This window comes from Acartia tonsa, chromosome 11 (genome assembly GCF_053477335.1).
Source record: "Acartia tonsa isolate MP-2025a chromosome 11, ASM5347733v1, whole genome shotgun sequence".
In the NCBI taxonomy this organism is placed as follows: Eukaryota; Metazoa; Arthropoda; class Copepoda; order Calanoida; family Acartiidae; genus Acartia; species Acartia tonsa.
Genome location: NC_137270.1, coordinates 33,660,474 through 33,676,255, shown reverse-complemented (window position 1 = coordinate 33,676,255; position 15,782 = coordinate 33,660,474). Strand labels below are relative to the sequence as shown.

At 31.7% G+C, this 15,782-nt stretch overlaps 3 protein-coding genes across 5 annotated transcripts in view; 2 read left to right on the top strand and 1 right to left on the bottom strand.

Moving 5' to 3' along the window:
• The window catches only part of DCP2 (decapping mRNA 2), a 50,350-nt gene extending 47,522 nt beyond the window's left edge, over positions 1-2,828 (top strand). For both annotated transcript variants that reach the window (XM_080177633.1, XM_080177632.1), the window contains exon 15: positions 1,481-2,828. In XM_080177633.1, the coding sequence (XP_080033759.1) occupies positions 1,481-1,521 (41 nt within the window). In that variant the 3' untranslated portion in view covers positions 1,522-2,828. The remainder of the gene's footprint in view (positions 1-1,480) is intronic.
• A 1,289-nt stretch (positions 2,829-4,117) lies between these two features.
• Positions 4,118-15,782, top strand: part of LOC145332616 (uncharacterized) — a 35,243-nt gene continuing 23,578 nt past the window's right edge. For both annotated transcript variants that reach the window (XM_080177623.1, XM_080177624.1), the window contains exons 1-7: positions 4,118-4,227; positions 5,346-5,413; positions 5,871-5,918; positions 6,100-6,168; positions 6,504-6,573; positions 6,771-6,854; positions 7,781-7,841. In XM_080177623.1, the coding sequence (XP_080033749.1) occupies positions 4,133-4,227; positions 5,346-5,413; positions 5,871-5,918; positions 6,100-6,168; positions 6,504-6,573; positions 6,771-6,854; positions 7,781-7,841 (495 nt within the window). In that variant the 5' untranslated portion in view covers positions 4,118-4,132. The remainder of the gene's footprint in view (positions 4,228-5,345; positions 5,414-5,870; positions 5,919-6,099; positions 6,169-6,503; positions 6,574-6,770; positions 6,855-7,780; positions 7,842-15,782) is intronic.
• LOC145331000 (uncharacterized) lies at positions 9,549-15,714 on the bottom strand. Its single transcript, XM_080175587.1, has 14 exons — positions 15,651-15,714; positions 15,175-15,569; positions 14,868-14,953; positions 14,492-14,697; positions 14,141-14,351; positions 13,793-13,955; positions 13,523-13,576; positions 13,329-13,387; positions 13,121-13,246; positions 12,590-12,908; positions 12,324-12,463; positions 11,977-12,205; positions 11,200-11,751; positions 9,549-11,103 (listed from the first exon to the last, which is right to left on the bottom strand). Exons 2-14 carry the CDS (start codon positions 15,512-15,514, stop codon positions 10,481-10,483), a joined length of 3,108 nt encoding a protein of 1,035 aa, XP_080031713.1. The 5' UTR covers positions 15,515-15,569; positions 15,651-15,714; the 3' UTR covers positions 9,549-10,480.

Sequence of the window (15,782 nt, the reverse complement as noted above, 5' to 3'; positions counted from 1 at the left end):
TTATTGAAAAATGTATTTTTAAAAAAATTATTTTTTACGTGTAAAAATTAAAATGTAATTTAATCTTAATCTCAGATAATTTGACAACTCTGTTTATTGTTTAGAGAAAAAATTCAGCGAACAACAGAAAAACTGATCAAATCATAGCGGCCAACTTTTGAATTAAAAAAAAAATATTTTATTTTCATTTTTATTTAAAAATTTATAGTGAAAGGCGGGAGTTAAATTAAATAAAAATAATATAGTTAGAGTACTTTTCAATTTCATCTTTTCATATTTTTAAAAACAATAAAAAGTAATTTTGGAAACCATGATGAAAATTATTTATCCCATTCTCCTTTTACCCCCCTCCCCCTCCAATCCTCAAATCCTATTGGCTAGCCAATAGGAACTCGATTATTTTAGCTAAAACATTTTTTTTCGCAATTTAAATAACAGAAAAATAACTAATTTACGTCGTATAATTATATAAAATTACTTTTATATAAAAAAGATGACATTACAATATTAATTTTTAATACGACTGAACCACTAGAAAAAGTCAGAATCACCATTTTGTAATAAAAAAGAGCATTTTCCTTTAACCCCTCATTCAATATAAAATTTAGTGCAATAAAGACATGCTAAAAAACTATCTCTTTTGCAAGATTTTGATATTATCGCATTATTTCAATTCCAAAAGAAAGCCCATATTATACCCAATAGCGTCTAGTACATAAGTTTTCTTGATTTTTTGTTTAAAAGTAATTATCTTAAATTTTTCCCGTTATATTACTGTCAAAAAAAATTAAAGAGAAATAGTCAAAAAAAAATTTTTATATTTTTTTCATAAAAATCAAATTAAGAGGCTAAACTAAAAAAATGCCTTTCGATGCTGCTTATATTAACCCCTTCTAAACCACTGTTAAGTTATGAATTAGATTCTCAATCACTTTAAGAAAACTAGTCAAAAAAAGTCTTGTAAAGGGGTAAAATAAACGATTTTGTTGACTTTCTCATTTATCATATGTTGAAGTAAAAGCAAAAATTGCAAAATCTACTTAAGGATTTTTTTGATTTTTTAAATTTAACATAGATATTTTAAAAGTATGTAATGGCACCTTTCATATAAGCTCATATCATATTGAAACTATATTCGCCCTTTAAAAATGCTGTAGGACACTAAGACAAAGTTTGTGCAATAAAATAAAAAGTTTCTTTGTTTTCTAAGGCTTTGAAGATGTAAATGAAAGAAAAACTTTGGATCTAGTGCAGTTCACGGTAAAATGTTCCTGGTAACGATTATTACCAAAAGTCTTTTAACTTGAAAGGCTGCTAGCTGCCAAATGGCGGAACAAACAGGTCATGCCCGCACACCATGTTTTTTGGCTGAAGAAGGGCCTATAAATAATCTGGAATAGCCAAGATGATTTAGGTTATAATCGTTACCAGGAACATTTTACCGTGAACTGCACTAGATCTCAATCCTTTTTTTTTATAGGAGTTAAGAAACGAAGAAGACGAAACTCTAAAAGGAAGTGAATACAAGAAATGATCTTCAAAATTAAATATACTATATTGTATTGACTGGAAAAAATGTACAAAAATCTACAAGTTATGATGACTACAGAAATCTGAATATCCTTAAGAAAATTGATTTGTTTGTATAAATAATATTGTAATATGTTTTCATTGTAAATATTGAAATTTCTTAAATTTTTTTCAAGTTGGTGAAATACAATAGTCGAAAATTAATCTTTATTTCTTACTTAACTGAAATCTGCTTTCTTTAGAATTCTTGGAAAATATCGTTTTTTTTTAGAAAACAAAGCTTTATGTGACAATTTCTGAATTATAAAACCAAATATTAATGATACTGTACTTTTTTAACTTGCGTACATTCAAGGACTACTGGGTATTTGTCAACACCATAACTGGTTTTTAATTGGCGGCTTATTTTCAGAATTAAAGGGATATGTAAATAACATAAATTTTATCCCACATAAAAGCTGACCAAAATTTTCGTAGGGTTGTGGACACTGGACTATAAATTATACTGGTACCCAAAGTTTCAAATCACGTTCCCTATATCTTGAAAAGCTATGGTGTATAAAATTTTGATTAGTTGGTAAAAACTAGTATTTTTTAAAAACTTTTCCACCTATGATTTTAATCTACAGAAGGGTATATTTTATTTATTGTAATTTTAGGTTTTTACCCCCTTTAGATCTCTGTTTTTGCTTGCTTATTAATGAAATAGGATAATTTAAAAGCTACTTTTTTCTACAATTTACGTTTCCCAATATCCCTGACTATTACAAGAAAGTACGAGTAGTTATCACTAATCATACTTCACGAAAACAGACACCAAGTAGACCGATATTGTACACAAGTTTTAAACTTACTAGGGCAATTAACTTATACTAAATACTGCTATAAAAGTTAAATTAAAACACGTTTTAAGTCTTCTCTGATAAATGAACAATTTAAAAAATATTTTCGCAACTTAAATGTAAAAAATATTAACTGTACAAAATTTGACCCTAAATTAACCCACCATCAAACAAACCCTTTCTTGATTTTCTGGTTATATTGATGTTAATATTTAGTTAGTTCCAAATATAACTTCAGTTACAACTAATATAAAATAGTGAAATAAATATTTTGCATCCTACTTAATATCATTGTTTAGCCATTCTTGTTAGTAATAAATATAATAATGTAATAAGTTAATGTCATTTAAGGAAAATTTGTTTTATCTTCAATTGAAATATCTCCTACCTTTTAATTATTAAGTGAATGTATGTACATAATACATATATATAAAATTATTTTTTGTTAAAAAATTGTATATATATAATACAGTTAGGGAGTTGAATCCATTTTTATAGAAGCAGAAATATAATCTATGATTATGGTTTGGACCCTCTAAAACTGTAATCTACCCTTCCACTTTCCCCTCTCTTGGTGAAGATATCTTCAACGCCGATACGATTTTTGAAATATAAGATTCCACTTTTGTCTCTCTTGTTGAAGATATCTTCACCAAGAGAGGCAAAAGTGGAATCTTAAATTTTAAAAATCGTATCGGCGTTGAAGATATCTTCACCAAGAGAGGGGAAAGTGGAATCTTACATTTCAAAAATCGTATCGGCGTTGAAGATATCTTCACCAAGAGAAGGGGAAATAGAATCTTACATTTCAAAAATCGTATCGGCGTTGAAGATATCTTCACCAAGAGAGGGGAAAGTGGAAAGGTAGATTACAGTTTTAGAGGGTCCAAACCATAATCATAGATTATATTTCTGCTTCTATAAAAATGGATTCAACTCCCTAACTGTAATATAGTGACCTTGATTGACAAACTAACATTAATGGGTATAGTAAAAATCTTCCAATTTTTAAACTTAATTCGGAAAATGAAGGGAACTATGCATGAACGAGAGCAAGTGATTATCAGCACTTTCCAATGGTAACGCGAATTTTGTTTTGTTGTGGAAAAGGTGGAATAATAGTATTACAGAATATGACCGAATGCTTTAAGTGGCATAAGTACATACATCACATCATCATGATTTTAATTTACCCCCATTTTTGCTATAAATATAAGACCGTTGTAGAACTTAAAATGTTAACCATCACTGCTGGAAGGTGTTTTATATTGCTTGATCTTATTCGTGCACAGTCCCTTTAAGACTACTTAAAACTTAATCAAATCTTTTATATTTTCTAAGCCCTGTTCTACTACCGTTTATAATATATATATAAAATTATAACTATAACATGTTTTTTTTATAATCCTGTGATACATTATCATACGGCTGTTTTTTTTATTATGTTAATTCTAAATATACTCTTAGATGCTAGTATTTATTTATTATTGTTTAGTTATTAACATTGCATTTTAATACATTTAGTTTTACCTCTTATTTTTCATTTTTAAAAGTTTTCGATTTCTTTTAAATTTTTTTCATTATTCCCCCCTTTCTCTCTTTTTTCAATTATTTAAAAAAATGTTTGTTACTTTTTAAAAATCAATTGATATTTATTATTTTGACTTTACGTCTAAAAAGCATTTAAAATAAAGAGAATTATTGGCATGCAAGTATTTTTTTGCGGAAAATTATTTTAAGCAAAATTTTGGTTTTCAGAAATGTTTTCAACTTCGCAACATAATGATGCGTTTGTGAGCAATCAAACTTGCCAACAATCTTGTGATATTAATAATAATACGTGTCAGATTAATAGGTAAGCTTTATTTTGGTCCCGACAAACCTCCTAATGCGACAAACGTCCTAATGCGACATCTCTTAAGTAAAACCTCCTAAAAATTAATTTTCAAGTGAAATCACATTTATTAAGTGTGAGGTTGATGTTTGTAATGCAGGGTTGTATCGGGTTCGAAACATGCCGTTGGGTAGCCAACACAGACTTTGGAAGAACTGGCTGACGGATATTTAAATTTCACCCTGTGGACAACTTTATTCAAGAAATAAATTTCGGTTTTGAATTTCGTCCCTGTGTGTGTTTTATCGCCATATTGGATAGAATTTTTACATTGTTTCAATGTTATTACACAATTTTTGGAAGATAAAAAATTATAATTTGTTAGGAGGTTTTACTTAAAAGATGTCGCATTAATTAAAACGTTTGTCCCTTTAGGAGGTTTGTCGCATTAGGACGTTTGTCGGTGTACCGTATTTTCTAAGTACAAGCGGCTGTGGCCCTAGCATTGATAAACCCTCGAGCCAATAAAATTTAGAAAGCCACAGGGGTGTATATTCTGCAAAATTGACCCGGGGGGAGGGGGGGGGGGGGTAAAAAAGAATATATGTTGTTGGGGGGGGGGGGGGGGAATGAAAAACATTTTTTCAATTTTTCTCTTATCCACGGTGAAAAAAAAATAAAATGTGTGGGAGGAGGGATAATATAAAGAGTTTGAATTTTTTTCAATTTTACCCCTTCCTTGCTTGAAAAAAAACCAAGAGGGGAAAAAAATAAAAATTTTGCAGCTGGGGAAAAAATGAATCTTGTGCAGAATATACACCCCTGGAAAGCTATTAAGTACTTAATATTTATCGAAAGCTTTATTAAAGTCAAACTAATAAAATGTATATTTATTTATAAAGTTTTATTTAAAAAAATGCTCCCCTCCAATATTAACAAGAATTATTTTCAAAAATTTGAAATGGAGGTGGGGGGAAGGTCGACTTCCCTAAAATAATCATAGAAATTGTTCTGAACCTATGAGAAGTTACACTGAAAAGTAGAACCATATCGCTTTAACGGTTAGCGAGATACTTGGTACGGACAGACTGACATCCTGTTACTTTTATACAAGGATAAATAATAATGTTATTATTAAGTGAGAAAGAAGCCTCTTCAACGTATGTACCTGCCCCAAAGGATTTCACTAGCACAATACCTCCTAGAGGTAACAGTAACAATGTTAAGCTAACAAAAGGATGTAAACTTGCATATTATATGAAGCTGATCACAAATGATCATGGATTTAATAGGACAAAGTTGTTTAAAAGAAGAGGTACCGTGATCTTAAATAAAGAAGCAAAAATCTTTATATTTCTTAATAGCTATCGGCTGCTCCCCTAGAATCTAATGTCTCTTTATTTGATGAGGTTTGGAGGAGCTAAAAATAGCCTAAAAATCAAGACTAAATCAATAAAACAGCTAAAAACATCACTGGAGGTGGACCTATGTACTTCTTCCTTAAAGTGGTGAACTGAATCAAAGCAGTATTTATTGAAATTATAAAAAATTACTACTTTATGTAACAGGACAACAAATTACTGTTTTGTTTTTCATATAATTTTGTTTTGATATTATTTCTGTTAATTCTATTACGTACCTAATTGTTACTGTAAAAAAATCAGGTCTGATGGTTAGTGGCCAAAAAATGGCGGCTTCCGATGGCAATACAGGAATGTTTTCTTTTTATAATAAAAAATGTAGTAGCCAATATGCTTTAAATCAACATTGTTTTATTCAGTTTTTTTCTTTTTGCTTGGCCTCAAGGCCCTCTAAAACTATGGTCTACAGAATTTTTGTTATGGATTTAGTTATCCTGTTTTATTGCATTAAGAGACAATTCTGTTTAAACAGAAAAAAGTTTCTTTTCGTTTTTATCAAGAAGTTCTTTATCTCCAAGTGCCTGCTCTAGAAATTCATCTGGTAAGTCGAGGTTGATAGATGGATGGATAGAAAGACTTATATTTAGGTTAGTAAAGTTGACGAATGTGTTTTTGTTAATCTTTTTTATATGTAATTCTCAAATTCCATTGGGTAGAATAAGGTATTTTTTCACACAGGGATGGGGCATTTTAGGCGTTTTGGGGGAGGGGGTGCATTGCATTAAATACCCTCTTTGGTTGGCACTTTCTCTACGAAAGGAGCAGTTTTGTTTATCATTATTGTGGTTCTACAATCAATTTATTGTACATTGTCCTAACCCTTAAGTTCCTTGGCTGCGATGCTAAAAGTTGCGTCTAAACTAAATATATTTGTAGGTATATTCTGTCGTATATGCCATGAAGGAGACGGTCTGGAGAGTCTAGTATCCCCTTGTCAATGTTCAGGAATAAATATACATATAGGTTACAAGCAAAGCTACTCTTTAATTAGTATTATGTCGTTACGTCTGTATGTCGGTCTTTTATTATTGGTTATGTTCATTTTTTAGTAGCGAAGCTACTTAATAATCCACTCTGGCCGTTATTCCGTAACGATTGAAGTTTTTCTTTATTTAGATTCTCATTGTATATTTTGACTGTAGGGTCAATGGCGCTAGTCCACAAATCTTGTATTGAGAAATGGTTATCTACAGCCAATAATGACACTTGCGAGCTCTGTAGACATAAGTAAGTATAGCATTACAGACTGACATACAGACAGATAGATAGATGAATAATAATGATTATCTATAGTGAATAATGACACTTGCGAGCTCTGTAGACATAAGTAAGTATAGCATTACAGACTGACATACAGACAGACAGATAGATAAATGATAATGATTATCTATAGTGAATAATGACACTTGCGAGCTCTGTAGACATAAGTAAGTATTACATTACAGACTGACATAGAGATAGATAGATGAATAATAATGATTATCTATAGTGAATAATGACACTTGCGAGCTCTGTAGACATAAGTAAGTATAGCATTACAGACTGACATACAGACATATAGATGAATAATAATGATTTTCTATAGTGAATAATGATACTGAGCTCTGTAGACATAAAAAGTAAGTAAGGCATTACAGACTGACATACAGACAGATAGATGAATAATAATGATTATCTATAGTAAATAATGATACTGAGCTCTGTAGACATAAAAAGTAAGTATAGCATTACAGACTGACATACAGACAGATAGATGAATAATAATGATTATCTATAGTAAATAATGATACTGAGCTCTGTAGACATAAAAAGTAAGTATAGCATTACAGACTGACATACAGACAGATAGATGAATAATACCTAATGATTATCTATAGTAAATAATGATACTGAGCTCTGTAGACATAAAAAGTAAGCATAGCATTACAGACTGACATACAGACAGATAGATGAATAATAATGATTATCTATAGTGAATAATGACACACATAAGTAAGACTTAAGTAAGTATTTCATTACAGACTGACAGACAGAAAAATCAACAAACTAATGAAGAAGAAAAAACATTACTTTCAATTTATTTAAAAAAGAAGGGTGTGTGGTGAAACAAAAATATTTACCTAGATAAACTGTCTAATTAAAATTTTGTTAAGGTATACAGTGGCAAGACATCCTAGACCATTTAGAGACTGGCTTTGCGCACCAGCTGTACAGGTCATTATTTTTTCTCTTAAATCTTATAGAATACCTCTAGTTATGATGCTTCTTTGGGTCCCCTCACCAACAAAACCAGGATTAATTTTGTAGTTTTTATTTTTTTGTGGAAATTTTATATAATACGATACATGAATTACAAAAAAATGAAATTGGTATTTTATTATCCATTTCATAACCTAACCTAGCGTTTGGGACTAATACGTTTGTCCTGGAACCCCAAAATTGTATATTATAAAACCGTTTTCTTTATGGCTTCGAAACCCATTAATATCCGGTAGATTAGAATCGGTTCTCTCGCAGTCATACTGAAAAAATCATCGGATTAGTTCAATGATGTGTCTACTAGATATTTTAAATATTAACTATTCTAAACCCTAAACGTATCGTATTTCGAGTAAATTTGGAAGGGAATTTAGACATATGAAAATATTGAAATTGGGGAATATTTATATACGTGTGCAAGAATTCTATTTCAAAAATAGGATATTAATTCCCCTCTCACTTCGTTCAAAAATACATCCCTATTTCTATTTTTCTAAATATTCAAATTTCTTAATATTTATATACGAAGTACTTGGTAAATAAATAGAAGATTTTGAAAAATAATAAATTTTTACGTTTTATATTTCTATTTCGAAATAAATCACGCAATCTTAAATTAAGTATGTTCGTTAAACAATTCCGAAATAAAATTTACTAGATATATTAGACTTTTAGGTTCTTTCTATGAAATTAATGTGATGACATAATTTCCTTACTCCAAAAAGTCTACCTGTTAAGAATACGACATTTTAGACGTCTTACTTTTTTCATTGCTTTTTTTACAGGGTAAAATAAAAATTCTTCCTAATATTAAAAAAGGATAATTTTGCATTACGTAAAAAAAGTATATAACGATAATGAAATATATTAAAGTTAACTTATAATAGTTTGTAATTGTATTTGTAACAATATATTTATAGATTCCCTGTTATTTGATATCATCCGTTTCCGGTGTATGCTGTTATATCAGGGATAAATATATACACAAAAATTCCTCCAACAAATTTTTATTATTTACCGTGGTCAAAACATATTAAAAAATCTTATTTTAAAAAATGTAAATATAACGAAATAAATTATATTGAAGTTTCTAATTACCCATGTACATTTCTACCTCGTGCACCTCGTGCACACACACACAGTTCTTCAGTCCTTATTTGAATTTCAGAGTGTATTGACACGTCATACTACGCGTTAGTTAGATACAAAGAAAAGTGAAAAATAATAAAAAATTAATATTCAATGTGAAAACTTCAAATGGAATTATATTAATACAATAAAATAAAGTGATAAATATTATTTGCATAGTTATAAAAAAAAAGAAGAAAGAAACAAAGTCTTAGTCAAGTGTCAACACAAGAAGATCTAATTCTGTACTGTCGTCCGAAAAAAATTATTGTAGTCTATTGTTTTGAGTGAATGTCATAAGAGTACATACACGTCAAAATAATAGGCTATGTTTTCTATTTCGGAAGGCAGTACACATAATCATTTACTGTATATTAAGGTAAGGATTTTGTAATAATTTGTAAATATAAAGTGATAAGTCTGTTCGTTATAACTTAATTATTCTTATTTTGCCTTTTGGTAATTTCAATTTTAAACGCACAGATTTTATACTGTGAATAATTCGGCAAGCTCCATACTTTGTTTTTAATTATGTTTATTTTTTATTTTTTTATATCGTTCCAAAATTACAAAGTATCGGGTGTGTTTTATCGATAAGTCTTACCTAAAAATATTGAATCCCTGTGTTCGAAAAGAATTTCCGTGCATTTTTTTACGTCGTTCAGAACGGCTCGGCTCCACATTAGGTTAAAGTGAGTTTTTACAGTAATAATATGATTTAACGGTCTATTTCCTTAAATTAAACTTAAAAACCATATGTTACCAAATATACACACATCCGCAGCCGTATTTCTAGATTCGGCTCCGCGTTTTTTTTGCGTTGAAACTCGGTTTTAAATGTACGCTCATATTAAACCTGATTATCAAGCTGTTTTTAAACAAATTTACTTACAATTTTGCTTAGACTCTTATATATTCGCATTCTGATAATTCAGTTCTGACATTAATGTCCGTATTTTTTTTACATTTTAACAACAAATTTTTATGTGACCTAATTATCCGATTGGTCTGATTTTTGGTTTACTGATGTTTGAATGTACAATAATATAAGCGAAGCGGCAAGTACGCATTTTTTATTTTTTTCCATCACCCTTTAATTGAAATTCAAATTTATTTTTGGATATTTAGTATTTACTTTCATTTGATGTCCAACTTATTTACTCTAGAACCTCGAGCAAGAGACCATCCACGCATAAAGACACAAGACAAGTATGATTTGAGTAATGTTTTTGGCTTCGCTACTTATTGATTATTCATCCTTGTTAAATTAAATAACAATACTGCCAAAAAAAAAATATATCAATAAACAGTTTTTTGGGTTTTATTACAACATTTATTTTATAATGGTAATGATACAGATATTTAAAAAACACAAAATTATTTCATTAAATTATTTGTTTTACTTTACTTCTACTTTATTTCTTTCCAACATAATTAATATGATAAACATATTTACAAGAATTATTTCACTTTTCCAGTTCCTTGGTTGCTGTCTTCTTGGTAACTTTTACCTGCCTATCCCAAAATGCTTGGGACTTCTTGGGGACTAGCTTGTTCATCTTCAAGAACATGATGGCGTGGATGGTTTCTTTCTCTAGGTTATACCGCCTCGATGAGTAAACTAATTTGAGGTGTGAGAAAATTCTCTCACACCTCGCATTAGAAACAGGTAAGTTGTTGAAGTTGGTCATCAAACTGACAAGTCCAGGTGGATAACATATCTTCTCTGCAACATGTTCATACCTGGCAGTAAGCATCCTGTGGGTTGCGGTCATTGCTCCTTGTTTGTACAGTTTCTGGCGTTCTTCAACATCGAAATCCTTGGACTTAGATTTTTTGACTTTCGCAATTTCCTCCTTTATCTTAGCGACTTCACGTTGGTAACCGTATGTCAAGGCATGCAACTTGGATTCTTCTATGTTACTCCAATCCTTCAGCCCAGCTTTCAGGTGTTTCTTCATGACGTCCAGGGGATCCTTCTGTTTGTCACGTTGTTCTTTCTTTTTCTTCTTGGCTGCTGCTTGAGCCTGAATTTCTTTGAACTCTTGTTGTTTGTTCCAAAACATCTTTTGGATGGGTGTCATCATGCCTGTAATACATAAATATAATTAATAAAAATGATAATTGAATTATTTAACTAATGTTATTATTATTATCTATTTTAATTAATATTGTATATCTTTACCTGTGGGAGGTGCAGTTTCTGGAGATTCGTACTCGTCAGCTTCGGAATCCTCATTGTCGGCATCCGCATTAGCTCTACGCAGGTCGGCCTCTTCATCTGCCTTTTCTTCAGGACTTAGGTTGGCTCTCAGTGAGATTCGGTGTAGCCGTTCACCCAACAACCTACAATTTTTGGGTGCTTGTTGTAAAATTGTTTTTGCTTCATCCTGTGTCACCGTATAGCTTTGTGTGCCACTCGCAATCATTTCCAAATGACTGCGTGACAGGGGGTGTAGGTAGAGACAGACTTGCCATCCTGCATTAGTACGGACAATCTTGTTAACTCTCAGGTGAAGGAACTTGAATACACGTCTAGCGAATAAGTTGCCAGGCATACTTGTCCGTAGGGTAAAGAACACCGTATCCAGCATGGTGAACATCTGGACGATTGTGGCCTCATGGGCTTGTGCAGGAATTGTCAGCATGGTATCCACACACTCCAACACTTCCAGGACTTCTCTGAGGGCAAGAACCTGGTCAGGTGTTGGCCACAGATTGTCAAACTTCTTGTTGACTAAAATAAAAATTAAAAATTAAAAATTAATTCTATTGATATATACAGTTCTAATTTTTAATTAAGGGAACGAGAGAAGAAATAATTTATTTAGTTTAAATTTTAATAAACTTCTATTTGTTACCTTTCTCTTTTGTTTAATTAAGGGACAGAGAGAAATTTAAATTGGTAATTTTGTTAGTTTTAAATTGTTGTTAAAATTATAATTAACTTTTTTGGGTTTACCTTTCTGATCCTGCACGGATTTTTTCACCTTCTGAAGTAGTGGTTTGTTGTCAAACAACTCTAAGAACCGCTTTATCATGTTCATTCTGGAGCTCCATCTCGTCTCCACGTATCTGGTAAGCATACGTTGTCCACTCTCTACCAAAATGCGACGCAGCTTCTTGTTATTCATAATTTTACTGACCAGCTTTGCCAGGTTAATTATGGTTCTGTTGTACCCCTTCCCTTTCTAAAAAAATATAATATTTGTTAATTTTCACGTTTTTGTATAATTTATTATTTAACTTTTTAAGTTACTGTATAAGTTATTTAGTTGGTTCTATTAATCATTTAATTAATTTACTTACAACTTTGGCAGCCTGCTTCAACGCCAACTCCACTTGGTGGTTGAGGCAAACACCTCCCACTATAAGTCCACATTTCTGCTCATCACATTTCATTGTTCTTTGGATGTTCTCTTCTATTAGTTTCCCGAAATTTGTGATTGCTGAAAAGAAATAATTTAATAAATTAATATAATTTAGTTAAATGCATTTCGTGAAACTACCCCTGTAAATCATTAAATGTAATTCATTGAATTTTTTGGGAATGAATTTAATTTAACTTTACTTACCCTCTCTTTGTTGTGGATCTTTGATGGCGATGGACCTGTAGAAAATCGCACTTGATATGCCGCCATCGCCGCCATCGCCTTGTCTTGTTCCTGCCAGGGTTTCTTCATCTCCATCCTGACCCTCACCTTCGGCTTCTACAACACCATCCTCAACCTCATCTAAATCTTCTATAAACAAATCCAACGGGATTTCATCTTCACTATCAGCCTCAGGTGTGTCTTCCTTATCACTATCATCATCACTGACTCCCTCATGGTTCATGAAACTTGTATACTCTGTGGGGGTTTTCCCGTGCTCTTCATTGAGTATCTTGACGGACTAAAGAATGAAAAATAAATTAATGATTTACTTTCTAATGGTATTGTTTTATAATATTAATTCTCGTATTCATTCAAATATTCATCTAAAAAAACTGGTTTTATCTTACAATTGTACATTTTACATCCGCGGAAAGCCATTTAAAATACGATGCGAGAAAAAACTATTAAATAGTTATGATTTTATAATTATAATTTATAATTTTTCATTACCTTTACACAGTTGGCAGCCGAGTCGGATGTGGAGCTGAGAAGTTGATAATGCTCAAGCCCAAACCTTTTCAACAGTTCTTCGAAATATTCGTAGATGCTGCGGCCGGAAGCATCGGGTTTAGGCATCTAAACATAAGTAATTAATCAAATTATCATTTAGGTATTTGTGGTCATTCTAAATTTCTAAGAATTAATTTTAAACTTATACCTGTTCACAGGCGAGCAACAATTCTTTGGGACCGTCTGCATCGGTATAGTTTGCAGTTACTGAAAAATTAGTAATTCTTTTATATTATTCATTCATAATAGTTTACTTTACTTTATTTAATTCAGGTTATGTAGCTGCTGCAGTTGTAATTGCATTAATAAATAATAATAGTTTATTTATTTTATTTAGGTTACCTGCAATGAAGTCGGTGTGGTGAACATTGCCGAAGTCGAAGGAAAGGTGCACACCTGCGGAAACAAAGATAATATTGATTATTTAAAATAATTAAATATTAACATTTTTTCCGCAGGTGTGCACCTTTCCTTCGATTTCGGCAATGTACACACCCGCGGAAGTGAAGATAATTTAAATTAATTATTTGTTATTTCTTTCAGATTTTGAAATTATTTAGTAATGTTTTAGTTTATAAATTATAATACTTAATAGTTAATAGTTATTAATACCTTTATTTTCTAAAATCTTCTTGAAGGATTCCATGTAATACTTGTGCTGCCCCTGCAGCCAGTTATGAAGCTGTTTGCTGGTGGGTGCATCCTGCTTCTTGCCTTTCTCAAGTAAACCGACCTGCTTGGCGACGATATGGTCAAAGGCATTGGCATCCGTATCCTTAAAGCGAATTTTTTAAAGTTAGTATGTTTTTCAACCTATTTTTAAAAAATACACTATTCTAACTGACATGAAGATATATTTCGATTTTAGCAATCATTTTCAATTAATTTTGTTTAAAAAAATATAGGTATGAGACATTAGATAACAGCAAATATGATCAAAAATATTAAACATACATTTACCTTAAAGCGAAGGAAACTTTCATTATTAACCAGTTTTCCTGTTATGTGGCGCAGCGCTTCTAGGGCAGTGACGTATATTTTGACTTCATGGATAACTTCAGCATCTGCCTGGGCCTGTTGAAACTTCCTCTGAAAGCTGGCCAGGTTCACTCCCTTCCTATACTCTCGGTAAACATCTCTGTGGTCATTGATCCAGTGATGGCGAAACCTCCTAAACAGGTAAGCAATTAATATTATTTTTTTTTAGCAAAGCTACTCTATAATTCACCTTGTCCGTCAGTATATATTTTTAATCAATGTTTATGAATACTTAATACATCGTGTTATTTTATGTCAACTTAATATTATTACCTAAGAAGGTTAGTTTCTTGATTTATAAAATCTTTCCTTCCATCTGGATCTGTGGGGCATTCTTTCACGTGGTATGTGCCATCCCAGGTATGGAAGTTACAGTATTTGCACCCCCGCCCCCACGGGGTCTTATTCTGACCCTTTCCAGGGTAGTTGGGGATCATGTAAGCATGATCTTCAAGCACTTTAACCAAGTAGACATAAACCTGAAGTAATTTTAATTTTATTAAACATTTTATTTAATAATCTCACACCTGTAACTCTTTTTTTAGTTGTGTTCCTTTCTTGACTTTTAGTTTTGCTTTCAAAAAGTGTCACTTTTGCCCCCCCCCCCCCCTCTACATTTTATTATTATTTTTAGTATTTATGTTTGTACCTTATCACCATTACTATATGTTATCCTCTTCCCATCAAGGCGGTCATAGAGCGAGTGTGTGTCCCCTTGTACTGTACCCACGCAGTCTAGGTAATCAATAGAACAGTTAATTTAATATATTATAGGTAAAGTAAAACAAACTAGTATTCTAGAAATTTATGTATTTACGGTTGAGATTGTATGGTTATTAATTATAAATATAATATAATGTATTTTATTTAAGTACAGACAAATAGACATCCTGTCAATTAAATTTTTAATGTTACTACCTATGTTATTGATATTAATTATACTAATTTAAGCTTACCTCTGATGAACATACGTTCCGTACTGTCACTGTTCATCTTGGGTTTATTCTTGGATCCTTTTTGTCGGCCACCTCTCCCTTTTGGCTTTTCTCCAGCTGGGGATGACTGTGCTGAAGAAGGTGTGTCTCCAGCTGGTGTTGTAGGTGTGGCTGCGGCTTTAGGTTTGGCTGCGGCTTTAGGTGTGGCTGTTGTACTTGTACGGCCACCTCTCCCTTTTGGCTTTTCTCCAGCTGGGGATGACTGTGCTGAAGAAGGTGTGTCTCCAGCTGCGGCTTTAGGTGTGGCTGTTGTACTTGTAGGTGATGGAGACGGCGGCGGCGTTACGTTGAGTGGGCGCATTGGTGATGTATCTGGTGTTGTTTGTGAAGCTGGTTGTGGGCTTGCTGGTTTTGACCTTAAAATAATTAATTAATATTATTTTTCCCTTGCCCTCTGGACAAAATATAAAAATTATTTGGCTACTTGTTTTTTTTACCTCGATTGGGGAGAAGGTTTGGGGGGTGAAGTTGGATTTTCAGGTTCTGGGCTGTCAGGTTTTGACCTTAAAAAAATAGCCTATTATTTTAATTATTAATTAATATTATTTTTCCCTTGCCCTCTGGACAAA

What these genes read in the sequence shown, in the direction of transcription:
- LOC145331000 (XM_080175587.1), bottom strand. Translation starts at nt 15,514, where the DNA reads ATGCGCCCACTCAACGTAACGCCGCCGCCGTCTCCATCACCTACAAGT. An exon ending in CAAGAAACTAACCTTCTTAG is followed by an intron (nt 14,352 to 14,491) that starts GTAATAATATTA and finishes TTACCTGTTTAG; the next exon opens with GAGGTTTCGCCATCACTGGA. An exon ending in CGGCTGCCAACTGTGTAAAG is followed by an intron (nt 12,909 to 13,120) that starts GTAATGAAAAAT and finishes TTCATTCTTTAG; the next exon opens with TCCGTCAAGATACTCAATGA.